Here is a 13278-nt window from a genome sequence, read left to right on the forward strand (position 1 = left end):
GTTTATGTGACCATCGTTTATTAGCACCGTAGTGTCCAGGAAGTGGATCTCTTGTGTGGACTGGTCCAGGCTGAGGTTGATGATGGGATGGAAATTGTTGAAATCATGGTGGAATTCCTCAAGGGCTTCTTTTCCATGGGTCCAGATGATGAAGGTGTAGCATAGCGCAAGTAGAGTAGGGGCATTAGGGGACAAGAGCTGAGGAAGTGTTGTTCTAAGTCAGCCATAAAAATGTTGGCATACTGTAGGGCCCTGCGGGTACCCATAGCAGTGCCGCTGATTTGAAGGTATACATTCTTTTAAAAACGGTACCCAGTATGAACAAAATACAAGCTGTGGTGCAGTATACTTGGTATATATGGTCTTGTTCATTTGCCTGCTAATTTGCAAAATTCAGTCACTTGCAATAACAGGTCTTCCAGTTATTAGAGGAAAATGGTGAGTGTAAACTAGTAATGTAGTATCACCTCCTGGCCCTTGAGTATTCATGACTGGTAGTGAGGAAGTTTGTTCTCTTCCGGTAGGTTGCAGCAAGGTGTTTTCTCTCCTTAAAATAATATGGGTCTGATTCTATCACCCTTACTCATGTAGAGTGGTGCCTTATTCCACCAGAAGTGCCATTACAATAAATAAAGCTACTCCTGGGGTAAGGTAATACTCAGTGTCAGTAAGTATGGGGCCCTTTATGAGCAAATAGTAAATGCAGAAAATGCTGACTCTGCACATAAAAATAATGATTTCTAACTGACCAGCTCTTCTGGCAGGAGAACATCATTGTGTTATTTCTGGTATGGATGCCAGTCCAGCTCAACTTCACTTTGTACTTCTCTCATCTACACTACTCAGGAAACAGTACTCGCCAGGACAGTAAATATTAATTTATAACAGGAACAGCTTCTGCAGCTGTGACTTCATGGGACAGATGTTAGGGAGCATGCAAAGCATTATCCTGACAGGGAATTCCATTAATCTCACTCATGTGAGTAATTTTGTCCAGCCGAAAACCATTAAGATACACTATTCCCTTCACATATATTTTATATTTTTGATGCCTTCTCTTCCAGATTCTTAAAGCCTGAATTCTATTGTAATGTGAATGAGTGATAAATTATGATGAAACACTGACTCATACAAATCCCCATTAACCCAAATGGAGAACTTCAAAGCAAACAAATTTCCCCCGCTCCTTTGTGATGTATAAAAGTTGGCTTAAGGCAGTTGCTGCTTTTCAAAACATTTTCCACTTCTATTTTTTTTTAACTTTAGAATGTCCCCCCTTCTATTCCATGGAGCTCTTTGGCAAGATTTTGGAGAACCTGAATAGTCATGTCACAAAGCTGTGATCTGTGGTCACACCCCGATTCAGCAAAGCAATTGAGCTCATGTTGAAACAAGGCCTGGGTTGAAGCATATGCGTAGTGCTGGGTTGAATCAGAATCCAAGCCGGCTCTGTCTACACTACCCCACAGTTCAGAATATGGAGGTGTGAATAGCAGAATGCACCAAAGACTTTGTAAATCGCCTGCAGCAAAAACAGGGAACGGATCAGTCCTGATATTTCAAATGGAAAAAAACAAGGAGAAACGTGTTTACTTAATCTGGCGGGGGAAAGTTATTATAAGGTCATTTAGTCAATAAATCACTCTGAAGAAACAAAGGACAAAAGCAGATTTAGCTTTGTTTCACAGTTCACCAGAAGGTAACTGGCTAATTTCCAGATAGATCGGTAATGCCAAATTTGAATACCTTTATATTAAAAGTGGTATAGTTTGTAGCTAAAAGTGTGATTTTTTTTAAACCAATTGTATCGAATGTAATATGAACACATTTACTTTGATTTAAACCTGGTTTGTATCAGTTTATCTTAACTAATTATTTAAATGAACTTAGTTCCTTATTAGGCTACATTGTTGTAACCAGGTTTAAATCAAACTGAGTCTCTTTCTTCCAGTTTAACGAAATTGGTTTTTAAACTGATTTAAAGTTGAATCACTGAAGCTTCGCACATAGACAAGGCGCTAGGGCTAAGGTGCCATGGACGCTTGGGAGCACGCCCAGGAATGGTCTCAAGCAGCTGGAAAGCAAGACAAGAATTCGTTTCAGCAAAGAGTCTTAACCTTACACCCCTTCCCTGCTACCAGTTCCAGTCCTGACCCTTGGATAAAGAACCAGAGAGAGGGAGGTGGCCTGTGCTCGGGGCTCAAGCTGGAGATCAGGAAAGAACCGAAGTGAAATTAGGTGTCAAATTGTGGGGAATGTGTTCTAGCAAGGGGGGAGAGGTTCTCGTGCATGCCTGACTGGGCTGTAGTCTGTTTTCGTTGGTGGAGGGGAGCAGCAGCTAAGAAGGGCCTGGGGAGGGGTGGGGAGGAAGGGAAAAGGGAAATGCTAACATCAAGTATACTCATCATCAGTGCTTCTGGAGGTGTGTGGATTAATGGTATTAACACAGGAGGAGGAGTTGGAAACTTCTGAGTTCTGGTTAAATTGGGCAAGTAGCTTAAACTTATGGGATGCTCCACTCATTGCTAGGCTGGCGCCTCTGCCTGGCCACCCTGTCGATTAGCTCGCAAGGTCTATGCCCCTTCCTATGGTTGCATATCCTCACTCTGTCTCTCTCTCTGGTCCGCAGCAACTCTCTTGCTCCAGGAACCACACCGTCCTCTTCATGACTTGGCCTTCTGGCCAGGTCATTCAATGAGCCCCCTTTTCAGGGTGTAGTCCTTCAAAGTCAGTCACTCCCACAGTGACCCAGGCAGTCTTCCAGTTCACTGCCCCACCAGTGCCACTTCCCCAGTGGCAGATTGCGGAGCTTGGGCCTGCCCTCTAGTCTGGGTTCCAGCCCAGGGACCCTACAACATGCTGCCAAGGTCTGTACAGTCCTCAACCTTGCTGCTTACTCCCTGGGCTACTTCCTACCCCAGCACTCCTCTCTCTCTGGGGTTTGCTGGCCTTTCTACTCTCTCCTCCCAGGGAGTAACCGTGGGCTACTTGTCTCTATAGCTCCCAAACACACCTCTCTTCTCTCAGGGAATGACTGTAGACTACCTCACTGCAACCTCCTTCCTGCTATCCGCTCCCTGGCTTTATAGAAGCCTCGCCTTTTCCCACACAGGGGAGCTTCCCCTAATTAGGACTTTCCTCTCAGCCTTCAGCCTAATAGGTTAATTGGCCCTTCTGGTCTCCATTAACCCCCATTAGCCCCTTCAGAGTGAACACCCCATCACACTCACTACCTCCATTAACCCTAATCCCTTCAGAGTGAGCACCCCATCACACTCACTACCTCAGTTTTCCCATCTTTAAAATGGGCATGAGGATTAATGAGTTAATGCTTGCAAAGCATTCTGAAGATATAACACCTATTGAAAGATGTAATTTCCTGCATGCTATTCTCCTCAAAATGTATACACAAGGGTTTGCTGGAAGAGCCACCAAGCTGGCTATGCCCAAGTCATCACTCGGACAGCTATTTAGTTGCCTGCATGAGATGGTAGTCTTAGGACAATTTCAGGAAGTTGGTGAGACAGTGTGGGGAAAGCTCTCACTGATGCTGTTTGTTCTGCTGATAGTTCACTTGAGGCAATCAAGTATCTTGCAAGAGCAATAGTGAATGCTGAATGTTACTGAAATTTACATGCATGTATTGGGTGGACTTCTGAGAAGCTTCCATTGTCACTGAAACTGGGAAGCACAATGAGACAACTGTAGCCATGGACCCATATACACTGCAGTTGTAGCCAAGTCAAGGGACCAGGTTACAACACACTCCCAGTTTTTAATGTAGATGGGATCACAACTATATTGCACAAGGAAATAAAATCCTTGGGCATGTCCAAGGCATTAGCACAGCTCAAGGACAGCCCAGCCCATCTAGGCTACACAATGGAACCATATTGTAACCACACTGGGGACAGATATATGATGACTCAGTTGTGCTCCTAGTGTAGATGAGGCATAAGATAGAAAGAGCTATGCTCTTCTTAGAGGGCCTGAGGTATCCCCAAAAAATCACTTAAATTATTATTTATTACTATTAGTTTGGTTTCTGGTATGTAGTTTTATTTGTTGTCAATGTGTATTGCTAGTAGATACATTTAATAAGTGCAATGATTCTGAAGACCAAATCTTCATGAGATCATTCCTAGACATTTAAAAAGTGACTTAAAGATATTTTGGATCTATTCACTGATCAACAGCCTCTTGTTTGTCGTAGCTGAATGTCCAAATTTCGCAGCTGTTTCAGAAACCCTCGATTGGGTGAAATCCATCGATGTTTCTTCACTGCTTTGATGGCTTTGACTAACGGGAGGTGATGATTTATCATGAGGTATGCCAACACCAAAGAAGCTGACCTGCTTATTCCAACCGCACAGTGCACCAAAATTTTAGCTGGTAAGAGAAAATGAAAGCAAGTTATGGCCATGGAAGATCAGCAATATGTCAGATTAAGTTTAAATTAAAGGGGAGAAAAAATCCCCGAGGCTCTGAACAGAGTAGTTAGGTTAACAAGTTTGATTTTTAACCCTGGTATATACATCATATGAACTGCTAATAAGCTGGAGTCCTGCTCACAAAAGTAATAATTATTCATACTTGATATCTCTTTTTGATAAGATTACAAGTTTGGTTGATAAAGGTAATAGTGTTGATGTAATATACTTAGATTTCTGCAAGGTGTTTGACTTGGTATCACATGGCATTTTGATTTAAAAAAACCCAAGAATGATATAAAATTAACCTGGCACCCATTAAATGGATTAAAACTGGCTTCTGCTAGCTCTCAAAATGTAATTGTAAGTGGGGAATTGTCACTGTGTGGGTGTGTTTTCAGTGGGGTCCCACAGGCATCTGTTGTTTGCCATATTGCTATTTAACATTTTTTATCCATGACCTGGAAGAAAACATAAAATCATCACTGATAAAGTTTGCAGATTACACAAAAATTGGAGTAGTAAATAATGAAGAGGACAGGTCACTGATTTAGAGCGATCTTGATCGCTTGGTAAATTGGGACTTAAGCAAACAGCATGCATTTTATTATGGCTAAATGTAAATATATACATCTAGGAACAAAGAATGTAGGCCATGCTTACTTGAAATCAATGGTGGTTACCCCTATAAATAAGGGTAGTAGGATTGGGCCTGGATGGGTGGAGAAAACACAAATTAAACTATAAGATAAATAAGAGGTTTATTGCCACCAGCTGAGGATCTTCCCTTTGTGGGCTGTTGTTAATTGTTGTTCTGTTGCGGTAGGGCCTAGGGACACAGCCCATTTATTCTAGGCACTGTACAAAGAGGTTATTCACTAGATTTTGTACAATGCATTGAAAGTTTCTGTAGTGTGGAGTGTTATCCTTCATGGCCCAATCCTGCAGCCCTTAGTCATGCTGGAGAATTTCTTAGCAATGAATGAGAGTTCTCACAGGAGTAAGGGCTATCGGATAAGGCTGTCTGTCTTTTTACACATTTGTGTTGATTTAAAAATGCATTTTTACAATATATCAGAGCACACTGAGACAACAGACCAGCTAAGGCTGAATGCAAGCATGACTAGTAAAAATAAATAAGCAAAACACAGGGGCAGCACACAATGCATAATCAACCTGTGGAACTTATTGTCAGGGGATGTTGTGAAGGCCAAAACTATAACCAGATTAAAAAAAGAACTAGATAAGTTCATAGAGGATAAATCCATCAATGGCTATTAGCCAAGATAGTCAGGGATGCAACCCCATGGTCTGGGTGTCCCTAGCCTCTGACTGCCACAAGCTGGGAGTGGACAACAGGGAATAGATCGCTCTATGATTGCCTGTTCTGTTCATTCCCTCTGAAGAACCTGGCATTTGCCACTGTCTGAAGCCAGGATACTGGGATAGATGGACCATTGGTCTGACCCACTATGGCTGTTCTTATCCCTCTTGGACCATGTCTATGAGCTTTTCATACAGAAAATGAATACATCAGGCCAAAACACCAGTCAGGGATGGTCCAGACAATATTTAGTCCTGCCATGAGTGCAGGGGACTGAACTAGATGACCTCTCAAGGTCCTTCCTGTCCTAGGATTCTATGAAATCACATTACAGAATAATAGATTTAAAACAGGGCTACCTTTTTAAATGTCGTTTAGCTATGCATCCTTATACTTTCCCCCTCTTTTCCTCTTTCTTGTCCTACCCTCATATGTTCTTTCTATATCCTGTAGCATTGCTTCTTTGCTCTCATCAGGATTCATGGTGTCAGTAATTCATATACATTTTAAATATTCATTTTTCCTCTTCTAGATTCATCTTTTCTTCCCAGCTATTTTCACCTTGATTTTTCTCTCCTTTCTTTTCTATCCCAATCTCTCCTTGCTCTTCCTATTGTAAGTTTGGTCTTTTTTTCTCCCCTCCACTTCTCTGCATCCTCCCTTGATTCTTTTGAGATACTGGGGCTGGGAAGGAAGAGGTGCTAAGCACCGGTTGCATTCACGCTCCAAAGAGTGGGTAGTGAGTGCTCCAGAGAGTGAGCAGGTGACCATGAGTTAGTGGGTATCACCCTCCACATGTGGTTGAGTTGACCAAACTTGTGGGACCAACCAGGCAGAATAGCATGTAATCTAAAAGCAAACTGAATGGCAATGATTTCATACCTCCTGGTGTGTTCAAGGCTTTATGTATAAACTCTGCTGCAGAGAAAAAGTATTGGCTTATGTCGAAGTCTGGAAGGTCATAGGCTGGTACGCCATAGTAATCAATGGTAGTGCCATAAAAGTCTTGGCCTCCTTGGCATAACATTGTGCCATGGGCAGCATTTAAAACATGGGTAATGCCCATCTTCCATAAACCAAATCTGTTGTGAGCTGTAACTCTAAGGAAAAGACAAACATAAACAAGTAAATTTGCAGAGATATTTACAAAGCCGGAAATCTTTTGTGGTTGCATTTTCTAGGGCCGAAATTAAGGCATTGTTTCTCCTGACTACACAACAAACAACTACCCAATCATAATTTTATCCAGAATACATTTCAAGGACTGCACTGTTCAAACCTTCATCAAATAACACAACCAAGAACTGCCTCAGTGCAATATTATTAAGCCATGCTCACAATAAACAGGAGCACCAGAATTGTAGCAGTCTGAAAGAGGTAAAAAGTACTGTAGTGTTCTTAAATTCTACCAAACCAGTCCATAAAGTTATACTTACAGGTCTCCTAAGAAGAGGTTAGGCCATACTTCATCAGTGTGGTTACAAGAAGATTGCCCAGTATTCAAAAGCTGCTCTATGTCTTTAATTGTAGGGACTTCAGCTGTACATGTCTCAGAACCTATAGGGTCCTTTGCGAGCAACACATCCCCTTCAGCCATTGTCATTAAGACAGAAACTTTGCTCTCGGAAATCTGAGAAATTGAACCAATGCTGCCTTGTTTACTTGAATTTTGCCAACATTCCCAGCTGTCATTTTTCATTCGTGGAGACTAGTGGCAACAGGTGCTGATCAGCAGCATGGTAATATCCCGTTTAACATACTGTAAAAGAAATGCAGTAGCCCTATCGTCTGAGACAGCCATTAAATGATCAACAGCACAAAAAAGCAAAGGCTAATCAGTGCAATTATCATTTAAAGTAGGGAACATATTTTAAGCCACAGTGAGCTAAAGAAGAGTATATTTGTCTTTGGTGATTTGTCTGATCTCCCCATCTGGAGCACAACTTCCCTCCCAGCTGTCTTGTTCTCCTCTCTCACAACAGAATGAGGCCCCTGTCAGGTGCCAGAAACCCCTTCCTCCCAGTGGGCTGCTGGTCTCATTCTCCCCACCATCCCTAGCTTCTTGTTCAGCCCCTCTCTGGACACAGTGACATTTTTTTCCATACCAGAGTTCAACTTCTGATACAACCCACCTTCCTCTGCTGGGTTGTCAGCCTAAAAGACTTACTTGTCAGGCATTGACAGCAGGGGTAAATGGGTTGTATTGGGATGGCAGATCAGAGGTCGAGGTCAGGTGAGTCTGGAAGATCACTGTTAGCATGATTCTTAACCTGCTATGCTCTCAGCAGCCACAAACCCTCTCCCCCACAACCCCCCCCCAATCCTAGTAAGTTTACCAGGACCCAGGCACTCGAACACCCAAGAATTAGCCACTTAAATATTAACATTAAAAAGACCAACCTTGAACAGTGCTCATCTTGTTTAATTTTTTCAACTAAAATTATTTAGTTGAAAAATGCATCCCAGATACAACCAAAATTGTCCTGCCCCTTCCACAGAGGTAGCGATGTCATAGTCTTGAGCCGGGGACTTCAAACTTGTGTGCACACGCTAGCTCCCTGCCTGCAATATTCCCATCTCCCAAGACAGACCTGCCATTATGCACTATGAAATCGCAAACATAGCAGCTGCCATTAAAGACATGTAGACCTATATTAAGTGGTTAAAAAGCCTGGTGAAGAACAAACCTTCCAGACAGTCACATTAATAATTTTCCCCACGATACACAGAGGCTATTACAAGCGTAACTGCTAAAAAGCCATAGACACAGCTCAAGAGGTTCCAATGACACGGTAAGCATAAGGATGACTGTTGTGTGGATTATGATGTCACTAGATATTACCCACGCTCTCGTGCTTTGGAGTGGCTCACTCAATGAACTACTGACTTTCCATCTTTGGGGAAAAAATCTGAGTCTAAATCTGTCATGTTTCATATTCTTTTAGTTATAAGTATAGTTTATCAGTAAATCATATCTGCCATAGGATTATATGACCAGCATTTTTGTTGAAGAGAGGACCAGGGAGAAACTGGGATACAAAGTTGCATAGGTGAAATTTACCAGTCCTAGGTTATATTCTCATCAGGATGTATGGTGATAACTCCCACTGAACTAGAATTTAATCTTACAACCTCCTCTGAATCAGGGGCAGTGACTGCACATAAACATGTGCAGACCTTTGCATGTGGCCTTGCAAAAGTCAATGTGTCTCTCGAACAGAATTTTGTCTAAACATAATGGCACAAAGCCTGAACTCCTTATTCAGCTACAGAACTTTCATTGATTTCCATGACAACTTTGCTTGAGTAAGAACCGAAGGCCACACTGCTCCTTCCAGTGGAAAAATCTGTGGGTGGAAAACTGTGAACCTAAGCTAAATGATGGTGAGGTTTGATCTCCAAGCCCCACAGACCCTGGGATCCACTCTAGGCCAGGGCCGTCTGCACAGAAACTTTGCAGCTCCACACTATCTCCTCTCCCCCTACCATTGTCTGTAAACATGGCTTTGGTGGAGCTTCCCCTGCCAACAGCTTTCCTTGGAACTCTCTTAAAGGGGTAGGAGCATTTACAGTCTAAAGGAGTTCCTTCAAATACTGCTCCTAGGAGGCATAATCCAGCTAGTGCTGCCAATTCTCAAGAAGTAAGAACATGTTGAAATAATGGTACAAAGTATTAAACTGAGTTTGTTTTAAAAGTTTGTTCGGGACTATTTTCAGACTTTAAGCTCTTGGAGCAGGAATCATGGGCTTGATTGTAAGCTGCCTTTCCCCCCGTATACTCCTTTTAAATCTTGGGGGAGTAGGTGTAAAACACTACCATTCTGAAATGGTGCCCCAATAAAGAGAGAGAGTAGTTTCCCATGTATTCGGAACATTTTGGGATCCTAGATCAGTTCTGAATAAGCGACGTTGCTCAGGAATTTGGGACAGTCCCTTAAAATTTGAGATGGATGGCAACTCTAAACCTCTTCCAATGTGATGAAACAAATAGAGCTAGAACAGTGGAAACTTACACTAATAGTAGAGTAGGCAAAAGTTTAAGGGCAGCCTTTTTTTAAAATCTGAAAACAGCTTCATTTTCAGTTGGAACAGAGGCATGACTCATTTGGGAACAGCTAATAAATCACATCCATTTAATTCAATGAATTGTTCTCTTGTGATTACAGTGTAGGTGATACTATGGGCAGTAATCTAAACCAAATATTGTGATAAAACAGGGGGTGACACTGAAACTCCTGAATCCTCAGAATAGCCACTTATCACCAAATATTCAACTTGCTTTTTCCCCCTATTTACACTATTTTCCAAAGATTTCAATCCAGTACATCTGCTGTGAAAAATGACCTACCATTTTTTGCCATGACAAACAGCCACCATATTCTCATTACTAATCCCATTAGCTCTTACCCATCTAGCCCCTTTTCTTCCAGCCCGTAACTTCTGTTTATGGGAGTCAGAAAGAGGCAGTAGCTGGATGGTAGCAATAGCAGTGTTCTGCTTTTCCGTTAACTACGGAGATTTAAAAAACTAAAACTGGTCAGTACTTTGATGAAAGATCACCAAAATAAAATGGAATGTATGGAGCAAATGTATTCTTGTGCACCAGATTGTTGCTTACAGTTTTCATGTAGGACTACAACACTACGACCCCCCTCCCCGCCAAAAAAAAAGGGGGGGGGGCAAGCAGATTCATCTTCAGTTAGTTAGCCCTGCTTGTTTTGGATGCATAGTTACCAGGTTTAGTTTCTTTGCTGGAACAGAATCTTCACAAGCCAGGAGAATCCTTAATTTGTTCTTTATTCACCTGGGGCCTGTATTGTTGTCTATGTTCTTATTCTGTTTTTTTGTTTGTTTGTTTTGTTTTTTGAGACATACTCATTTCAAATGATTGTACTGACTTTTAATAGTATTACTTATTCTATGAAAGTATTAAAAATACCCTTTAAATTTACATGTCCCATTTGGTATCACTGCATGTATATTGTTACCCTATTGTAAAATATAAGCAGGGAGAGTTAAGATTGCTATGGGAATCTTAACTCTGAATTTCCTAATTTAAAACCCTGAACCTTAACATTGGCCTAATATAACACTGCATATCAGCGATTTTGTTTTTAATGTAAAGCTCTACCCCATAATTAAAACTAGTAATTGTTTTAAACAGCTGTAGTATAGCATTTGGTTTAAATTCTTAGGCTGACACACCTACATTGCCACAACATGTCAAACTCAGTTATATCCATCAAGTCACTTCATGTGGCATGAAGTGACTGAATGAGGTTTATTGGAAACTGCTGTTAAATAAAGCACGAAATGTTTAGCTCAAGCTTTTAAAAATACACCAGATTTAAGCAGGCAGAGGCAGTCTCTAATTTTGAAATTTAATGACTAAATTACAGTTACATTTAGGAAAAAAAGTATCGAATTGTGATATTTATCACTTTTCTACACAGTAATTTGGCAGTTCATGAAAATAGCTGTTAAACAATGAAACAAGGGAGAATAACACCACCATTACCAGTGAAAATTCACAATAAAACCCAATGGCCTAGGTTCTCCCCAGTGGTTTGTGCCAGGCCAGCAATGCAGAACAGCCCTAAAGCCAGCATAACCAGCTGCAGGGCCAGCATAGATGTTTCTCTGTTACCCCTATCCCTATGGCTGGTATAAGGTGCATGGCCACAGTTCTGCCCCCTGAAAATCCAGAGCTGCTGTAACAGCACCTTGGGGCCTGTAATCAGGTGCTGGTCCTGGGCCACATGCACACATCGCTGCATCTGTTCCAAGATTTGACTCTTTAAATTAAGGGGTCTAAGTTCAGGGAGCACACGACAGGGGTCATGTGACTGCAGGTTGCAAGAGATGCCAGCTATAACTAGAGACAGTTTACCCATAGTAGAGAAAGACCCAGGGACAGGAAAAGACCTGGGAGGGTCTTTGGATACTCTCCATAGTATTCAGAGGAACAGCCGTGTTAGTCTGTATTCGCAAAAAGAAAAGGAGTACTTGTGGCACCTTAGAGACTAACCAATTTATTTGAGCATGAGCTTTCGTGAGCTACAGCTCACTTCATCAGATGTATACCGTGGAAACTGCAGCAGACTTTATATACACACAGAGAATATGAAACAATACCTCCTCCCACCCCACTGTCCTGCTGGTAATAGCTTTTACCAGCAGGACAGTGGGGTGGGAGGAGGTATTGTTTCATATTCTCTGTGTGTATATAAAGTCTGCTGCAGTTTCCACGGTATACATCTGATGAAGTGAGCTGTAGCTCACGAAAGCTCATGCTCAAATAAATTGGTTAGTCTCTAAGGTGCCACAAGTACTCCTTTTATTTCTCCATAGTATGTATTCTCTTCCCTTCATCGCTGGTAGAAAGTGGAAAAGGATCTATGCCTCAGTGTTTTGTATTTTTTTGAGCCTTTTAATCTTCTGTTTGATTAATAAGCTTGCCCTAAGGACAGGAGCATGTGGGATTTTTTTGACTGCCCCAGATGCTGAATATGCCTACTGGGATACAGGGTCACTGGCAGCCAACAGAATTTGGAATCACCTACAGCCTGCTCTAACTTATTATGCTAGGAACTGGACCAGAACAGTGCACAGCTGAATCAGAATCTAGGAGGCACATGCGTGGCTTAGCTGTTTTGTTTGTTTGTTTGCTTCTTGTTGAGGGTGTTCTTGTTCTCTAAATTTCATCACAGAACCTTCAGCCCCATCCTCACAGGTATGTTCTTAAATTATATGGAAGTTTGGGAGGTGGGCCCTCTTGCTGCATTTAGGGGCTATCTCACTTCTGTCTTTTGGCCCCCTTACTTCTCACTACTGTTTACATTAAAGCAAGCCACTTGATATTCAGGAGCCCCCTACGTTTTTCCAGCCATTTAAGCACGGTTGCCGGTACAATGTTATGAGCACACAACTAATACGGTAACAAAGTGAGTCCTGCAAAAAATAGTTTCCCTTCATTGATTACACTATACCCTTTGGGTCCTGTGGAAACCTCAGACATTCAAATGAGTGAAAATGGCAAAGTCTTTCACAGGACTATCCTTACAGGCTTTTGCCAACAAGCTGTTAAAAAAATAGACATGAAAACATATAGTGTTAGACAATACTACATAGTACCGGGAACGTATGTATGAACAATCCCTTGCTATCATACAAAAGTGCAGGGAGAGAACAGTGAATAGAATTAAGTCCTAAGTACCCCTGGAAACCACAAGAAATATCAACTTCAACTGGAAAATAGTCAGAAAGTACTTAAAATCTGTAGGGAATTGGAAGGCTCAAGGGATTGGCTGTGGGAGATGAAATTTTTTGGTACCTATGTCACGAACTGAAAGGTGGTCGAGATGACTGAAATTAGTAGCTGAAGGCTGTTCAGTGGCCTTATGTGAATTAGTAGTTTCAGTACAGTTTCCAAAAAAATCACTGTTACAACTGGAACTAATGGGCCTCTTCAATGGGTTGGCAGTGTTACCAGAGAGGCCAAGGATCTATGCTTGCCAGTGTCCA

General features: G+C 41.8%; 1 protein-coding gene across 1 annotated transcript; it reads right to left on the bottom strand.

Annotated features, from left to right (window-relative positions):
* Positions 1–4189: 4189 nt before the first annotated feature.
* LOC125640144 (dual specificity protein phosphatase 13A-like) lies at positions 4190–7357 on the bottom strand. Its single transcript, XM_048858335.1, has 3 exons — positions 7191–7357; positions 6637–6854; positions 4190–4389 (listed from the first exon to the last, which is right to left on the bottom strand). The coding sequence occupies exons 1-3, from the start codon at positions 7355–7357 to the stop codon at positions 4190–4192; spliced, it is 585 nt and encodes a 194-aa protein (XP_048714292.1).
* Between the last annotated feature and the right edge of the window lie 5921 nt (positions 7358–13278).

The sequence above is a fragment of the Caretta caretta genome, chromosome 7 (genome assembly GCF_965140235.1).
Source record: "Caretta caretta isolate rCarCar2 chromosome 7, rCarCar1.hap1, whole genome shotgun sequence".
NCBI classification, from domain to species: domain Eukaryota; kingdom Metazoa; phylum Chordata; order Testudines; family Cheloniidae; genus Caretta; species Caretta caretta.